Genomic DNA, 7,008 nt, shown 5'->3' with positions numbered 1-7,008 from the left:
AGGCACCAAGCAGCTGGCTGGCCGCCAAGGGGTTAACTCTCCGGCCTGCTGACCCTGCGGCCCTGGTGGTCTGAGGGCCGTGAACTCTGAGGGCACTCAGCGGCACCCCCTCCATTTGCCGTGGCACCGTTGTGGGCACCAGCCCTACGGCTGGGGACCGCCACAGAGTGCAGACCCCGGGCGGCCAGGCTCCTCCCCAGGCGCTGGGCTTCCACGCCGGTGGGGATTCCCATCCCCCAACCTGGGAGCGGCTGCCGCGGAGACGCGAAGCCCCAGCGCAGACCCAGCGCAGTCTGGCCGCTCCTTAGCCTCCGGGGTCAGTCCCTGGGAAGCCAGTCTGTCCGCAGACCTGGCCCTGGACTGTTAGGGAACGCCGATACTGACAGGGTGGGGGGCTGGGATGAGGACACGGGAGGTGAGGGCCTCCGCCCCCAGGCACCCGGGGACCCTATCAGCAGATAGGAGCAATCACAGGTTAGAAGCAGAGTAGAGGCGTCGGCGCTCCGAGACGTGAGGCAAGGGGTCCGGTCTCTGAGCGTGGGGGTGGACGTCAGGCCAGATGTCCACTCTTCCCCTGCTAAATCGCTGCGTCTTCCGGGGACCCCCCTCAGTCCTCCCCGGGGCCGCGGTCCTCTCCCCTCCCCTCCCCCCAAACCCTGCACCCTCTACGGATTGGTCTCCCGCCTGCCGGGGGCGGGGCCCGAGGGCCCTGACGTCATCGGCCGAGGGGGGCGGGCAGCTGGGGGAGGGGTGGGCCCCGGCTCAGCACCTCGGAGAGCTCCCTCCCCGGCCTTGTTTTGCTCTGGAATCGCCGCCAGGGGAGGGAGCCAGGGGGCTGGGCACCGGGCGCAGCAGCGGGGGGATGGCCGTGAAGGGGTCGAGAGGCCCCGGCGCGCTGAGAGTCCAGCCGTGATCCGGCAGGGGCGCCGGGGCCCCGGGCGGGGTGGGGGGGGGCAGCTGGCGGCGACAGCAGTGACCGCACATCTGGATGGAAGCGAGCTTTGTCCAGACCACCATGGCTCTGGGGCTGTCCTCCAAGAAAGCGTCTTCCCGCAACGTGGCCGTGGAGCGTAGGAACCTGATCACCGTGTGCAGGTGGGCGCCGCTGGCGGCGGGGTTGGGGTGGTCAGGGGCAGACGTTGGGACCGGCTGCGGAAGCTGGACTGAGCGAGCCTGCGGGAAGATGCCGGCAGTAAGGGGAAAGGGAGGAAGCCCAGGGTTAAGAGGAGCCTGTCCACTGTCCCTCTCAGGCCCGGGCAGGGAGCGAGCGGGCTTAGAAGTCTGGTCCCTACCCTTCTAGGCCAAAGCAGGCCTTGCCCAGCCTGGGCCTGAGGGTGAGGGGTGTTTAATTGGCACTGCAGCTTCCTGTGAGAACCAGGAAGTGACATTGTGTGAGGGGTGGGGGAGGGGTGGGTGCTTGGCACCCATGCTGGGGGCTGAGGCAGGTGGGCAGAAGAGAATGGATGGGATGGGGGGTGAAGGTTCACCAAGGACACCCTCACTCCCACCCCTGTCAGCCTGGCCTCTCTGGGGTGGGGTTTCCTGGGAGATTTTCCGTTGCTAGATTCCTGGAGAAGGGACGGTGCCCTCCTGTATCTATAGCAGGGTTAACTAGGCATGTGGCAAAGCCCCTAAGTCCACCCAGCAAAGGGTGAGGGGCACTACCCCTGCCATGGGAAGGACGGAGGGCCTGGCCGCAGAAGCCCTGGTCTCCTGGGACAGCAGGACCAGGAGGGTGGGGCTGTCGCAGTGTTGGGAAAATTTGTCTGCTTTCCTGGGACCTGGGAGTGACCCTTCCTTATTCAACTCTGCAGTGATTCTCCTTCCCTCCCTCCCTCCCCTGCCCTAAATCCTGGAACTCAGGGACTCTCCTCAGTCCACTTCTCCCTCCAGAACCACAAGCCAGCTGCCTTCTCCATAAGCATCTCCTGGCCCCTCAGGCACCCTGGAGGTCGGGCGCTCCCCTGCAGACTCAGCTGTCTGCTTGCCAGCTGTCTGCTGCCTGCACAAGCCTTGGTCCCACTCTTTGCCGGGAGTCAGTGTCCACCTGATGCCCTGCTCCTGCTTCCTTCCAGGTGCCTGGCACACACCCAACCACACTGCATCTGTCTCACACGATTTTATATCCCCAGTGCCGGGCTCAGTGCTGTGCACATCAGATCTGTCGACATGCCTGAATGCTGTAAAAGGGATGAATGCAGCAATGGCCCAGCCCCAAACACCGGCTGCTACTTCCACCCTCATGCCCCCCAAACCCAGCCAGTAAGGGGGTGAAGTGAAGATTTCTGCCTCTGGGGCCAGATGGTCAAAGTTCCAGCTCTTACTTCATCAGCAACTAGCTATGCAACTGGGGGAGTCTCCTAACCACTCTGAACTCCGTGCCTCCTCCCCGTGGTAGATGTGTCATGCCAAGGACCGGCAATACAAATCCATGTAGGAGTCCCGACCAGTGCCTGGCCCTCGAGAACAGTCCGTCTCCTCTGATGACCCCCTCCTAGTCCCTTCCTTCCTGCCTGGCCTCCTGGGTTCATTCCTCTTCTTTCTCTTGACCGCCAGGAAGGCTAGGCCTCTTGGGGGGGAACTCCCCTTCACTGAGGCTGAAGAAGCATAGGTTCTGGTAGATTAGTAGACTTAGAGTTGAGGTAAGGGGGCTGGGGGGCACCACAAAAGCTCAGAAAACCCTCGGGCTCCTGCTGCCTTCTGGCTGTCACGTGGTTTGCCTCCAGCTCCCACAGCAGTTCCCTTTAGCAGGCCGAGGGCTCCCCTGGGCCCTGGCCTCCCTGTCTCCATGGCAACCTGCAGCAGCCACTGTACCTCCTGACTGGGAGCACACTATGGGCTCCCAGGGCAATGACCAACTCTGCAGCACTTGAGGACAGAGGGCAGATGGCTGCCACCCTGCACTCAGCCCCAGCCCCACTGCGGCCTGACCCTGGTCACCAGAGGACAGCACCGCAGGCGGGGGTTGGGGGCAGGGAGGATGAGGTCTGTGGATCCGGGTCACATCTTAAACAAAGGCTCCTTCCTGCCAGGGCTCACCTACCCACAAACTGCCCAGCTCCTTGCCACCTCTGCCCAGTGGCCTGCACGCTCACCTTCTCCCAGTCTTGCCTGGGATCTGAACCAAAAGGTACTGACATTCCTGTCCCCACTTGCAAAAACAATCCTCAGAGAAATGTCTTTGGAATGACTTGTTCAGAGCCATAGGGATATCCCAAGGAAGCACGATTTGACTCCACTAGGCTGCCTTCCCTGGTGAGCCCAAGACTCATCAGGCTCTGAGCTCAGGTCACACCAACTCTAAGCTCAGAGCCCAGAGGGCAGTGCCAGGGCTCAGCTGTGCCACTGGCTCGGGAGTCACCAAGGCCAGTGCTTGAGGGCTGGAGCCTGCAGAGTGGAAGGCAGAGAGTGGAGGGCGCAGGGGGCCTCAGTAATCATGCCAGACACCAAGAGACCACAAGAAATAGCAGAGCGAGCAAGGACTTTGGAATCAAATTCCTGCAGGACTCCTCACAAGGTGTGTGGCTCTGGTCAGATCACACAACCTCAGTTACCTTATCTGTAGAATGGGGATGGTGATGATGCCAACAGGAAAACCTACCTCCACTGTGGCTAGGGTGGAAGAGAGGGTACATGGGGTACAGTGCTTGGCACATTACAGAGGTGTCACTTAGGAAAAGAATTCCAAGCAGCCCCCAAGTCCCTGGACAGCTGCCCACACCTGCTCTGTGGCCCACGCTGGGCAACAACAGGACACTGGGAGCCACAATCTCATCCCTGCCTCACCCTCTCCAGCAATGGCAGGTGCAGATGGCAGGATAGAGTCTTCAGAGGGAGCGAAGTTCCAAGCAGGCTTGGAGAAAGGGGCTGGGCTGCCAGGCTCTAGCCCCTCAGCCTCATTCACTCCCCTGAGTTCCTTCCTGTCTGAGAAGCCAGGTGCCTATGCCCCAAGCCCCTTTCCAGAGAACTGCCACCCGATGCCCCCTCCCACCTGAGCTGTGTGTCAGGCCCACACCCTGCACCTCCCCCGGCCCGCTCTGCACTGACTGGTTCTGGACAGCTGGTGTGTGGGTGGCTGAGCTAGGAAGGAAAGGGGGCGGGGGGCATCCGTGTGCTGAGAGCCCACCTGGCCACCCATGCATGCCCACGCTCCATGTGCTCAGTGCCAACTCACATGCCCCGGCCCAGGTGACCCCCAAGCCCAGAAGGGGTTGGGGGCGGTTGAAACAATAGCAGAAGTCAGCTCAAGGTAGGCGCACCAGCTGTCCTTGACTCCTAGGTGACTCCCACCTCCCTACAATGTCACTCCACAGGGCGGGTTTGGAGGAAGGGGCTCTGACGGTCCGCGTTTCATTGCCTCTCATGCCTTGCTTCTGAAGCTTCCTTTCTCTGGTGATCATCTCTCCTGACACCCATTTTGTCAACTAGCCCCCTACCTGCCAGCCTACCTGTCACGGCGCCTCTGTGGTCACGGTGGCCTCACCTACCCCTCACCAGCTTCCCTCCGCCTCCCACCACAGCTTGCCCTTCCCGGCCTCTTCTCTGCCTGACACCCTTCTCTACCACCATCACCACCATCGTCTTGTCTTCTCGCCTCAACTCCCACTGCCCCTTCTCCGCACCCCCTCCCAGGTTCTCGGTAAAAACACTGCTAGAGAAGTACACAGCGGAGCCCATCGACGACTCATCTGAGGAGTTTGTGAACTTTGCAGCCATCTTAGAGCAGATCCTCAGCCACCGATTCAAAGGTGGGCCCACGTTCCTGCCCCGCTGCCCAACCCTCCCCACTTGCAGCCATTAGCTTCCAGCCACTCTCCTCTGATCCACCTGAACCCCATCATTAATCTCTGTGCCCTCAAATTCTGGGCCATGCACAGAAGCTCATGGTCAGAGCTGGGAAGAGGGAAGGGGCTTCCGGGCCCAACACAGCAGGCACCCACAAGCCCGCCGCCTCCTATGCCCGCAGCTGCTGTCTGGGCACGTGTGTGCCCATGCATTTGGGGTGGGCGCTGGCGAGCGTGCTCGCACGTGCATGTGGGGCCCGTTCGATGGACCTCTCCAGTCTCCGCGGTTTCGCTGAGTCCCCTCCCTGCCCTGGCTCAGCCTGTGCCCCAGCAGGTCCAGTGAGCTGGTTCAGCTCAGACGGGCAGCGGGGCTTCTGGGACTACATCCGACTGGCCTGCAGCAAAGTGCCCAACAACTGTGTGAGCAGCATCGAGAACATGGAGAATATCAGCACAGCCCGTGCCAAGGTGAGGGGCCGGGACAGCCAGGGCCAGGCAGCTGCTCCCTGCTCTGGATCCAGAGGGCCGCCTGCTCTTTGGTCCCCACCACGGCCCGTGAGGCTGCGGAGAAGGGCCCCAGGAAGTCCACTCAGTGCTGTACCCTTGGGTCCCTTCGGGCAGCCGGTAAAGACAAGTGTGCTTTCCAGGGCCGGGCGTGGATCCGGGTGGCACTGATGGAGAAGCGCATGTCCGAGTACATCACCACAGCTCTTCGGGACACCCGGACCACCAGGTCAGACCTCTCAGTTAGCTCAACCACAAGTTTCAGGGTGCAAACTCATTGCCTAAACATACTCCAACCGTAAGTTCCTGTGGCAACCTGCAGCACTTGGACTACAAGTCCCAGCAGGCACTTGTCGGCTCGCTCCCAGCCTGTCCTGTCAGGCCAGCCTACAGTCCCGGACACACCTTTAGCACCACCACCACCTCTTCTAAGTGCATTATCCCCAGCACCAGTCCCATCATGCACAGCTCTGCCCTCAGACACGCCCACGGACAAGCCTCAACAGCATGCCGCTTTACTTGCTGGCCACCCCATGACCTTTAACACACAGCTCATGTCTCCCCAAACAATGGCAGCCCTCTGTACTCACTCCCGTGAGCGGCAGAGTCCTGGGTACAGGGCTTCAGCCCCTGTGCTGTGGGTGCATAGAGACTGGGCCCTGGGACAGAGACACAAACAGTGGCCTCCCCCCCCCCCCCAAGTGGCCACACCCAACCTGTGTGTTTACTGCATTCTGCCCCTCACATTTCAGGGTTCATGTCAACATTTCTGAGCGCCTACTCTGTCCGTGAATAGAACTGGTTGGCTACTTTAAGGATCTGGGCCACCAAGTACTTGATGGGAAGGGGTAGTTCAGAGGCCGCAGGGGTCTGTTCTTCCCAGGTACATATGTTTAACTGGGGGACACACAGGCGCTATCCTCAGTGAGCCCCAGCCTTGGATGGGGAGAAAAGATCCACATTTGAGAGGTGAGCAGGAAGGGGATACTTCCTCCCTCTAGGAAAGGTTTGTAGAAAGCCAACAGAGGCAGGCCTGGGGGCTCCCTGGGGCCCAGCAGCTGCACCGCCAGTCCCTGCCTCCACTCCCTGCAGGCGATTCTATGACTCGGGAGCCATCATGCTGCGGGAGGAAGCCACGGTGCTCACGGGGATGCTCATCGGACTGAGCGCCATAGACTTCAGGTGGGGTCCCAGGGGTGGAGTGCGGGGTGCCGATGTCCCTGCCCCATCCCCTCATCCTGCCCCACCCCCGTGGTTCTCTGTCCCCAGCTTCTGCCTAAAGGGCGAAGTGCTGGACGGGAAGACCCCGGTGGTGATCGACTACACGCCCTACCTTAAGTTCACCCAGAGGTGAGCCGCCAGATTATTGCCCTCGAGGAGGGACCACCGCCCGGAAGGGTAGGGAGGGCGGGAGGGGAGCGGTTGGGTGGGCATCCTAGTCTCCAGCCCAAGTGGGTGGGGATGGGACGCTAGGGCCGTCGGGTTGTGGGTGCCCACTGCTCCCTCCCCCCAAGCTACGACTACCTGACGGACGAGGAGGAGCGGCACAGCGCCGAGAGCAGCACGAGCGAGGACAACTCCCCGGAGCACCCTTACCTGCCGCTCGTCACAGACGAGGACAGTTGGTACAGCAAGTGGCACAAAATGGAACAGAAATTCCGCATCGTCTACGCGCAGAAGGTGCGGTAGGCGTCGGGCAGGGGGGCACCCGGCGCTACGG

The 7,008-nt window shown here is 61.6% G+C and overlaps 1 protein-coding gene across 4 annotated transcripts in view; it reads left to right on the top strand.

Annotated features, from left to right (window-relative positions):
* The first annotated feature begins 725 nt into the window (after positions 1 to 725).
* The window catches only part of RUNDC3A (RUN domain containing 3A), a 9,251-nt gene continuing 2,968 nt past the window's right edge, over positions 726 to 7,008 (top strand). For 2 of the 4 annotated variants that reach the window (XM_012726310.1, XM_012726313.1), the window contains exons 1-7: positions 748 to 1,095; positions 4,633 to 4,748; positions 5,119 to 5,252; positions 5,432 to 5,517; positions 6,381 to 6,470; positions 6,558 to 6,638; positions 6,803 to 6,968. In XM_012726310.1, coding sequence (XP_012581764.1) covers positions 989 to 1,095; positions 4,633 to 4,748; positions 5,119 to 5,252; positions 5,432 to 5,517; positions 6,381 to 6,470; positions 6,558 to 6,638; positions 6,803 to 6,968 — 780 coding nt within the window. In that variant the 5' untranslated portion in view covers positions 748 to 988. Of the gene's footprint in view, positions 1,096 to 4,632; positions 4,749 to 5,103; positions 5,253 to 5,431; positions 5,518 to 6,380; positions 6,471 to 6,557; positions 6,639 to 6,802; positions 6,969 to 7,008 lie in introns of all 4 variants that reach the window. The other 2 variants (XM_012726311.1, XM_012726312.1) reach the window with 2 other exon arrangements.

This window comes from Condylura cristata, unplaced genomic scaffold, assembly GCF_000260355.1.
Source record: "Condylura cristata isolate star-nosed mole 26May11 unplaced genomic scaffold, ConCri1.0 scaffold00017, whole genome shotgun sequence".
NCBI classification, from domain to species: domain Eukaryota; kingdom Metazoa; phylum Chordata; class Mammalia; order Eulipotyphla; family Talpidae; genus Condylura; species Condylura cristata.
This window is presented reverse-complemented; position numbering and strand designations above follow the sequence as displayed.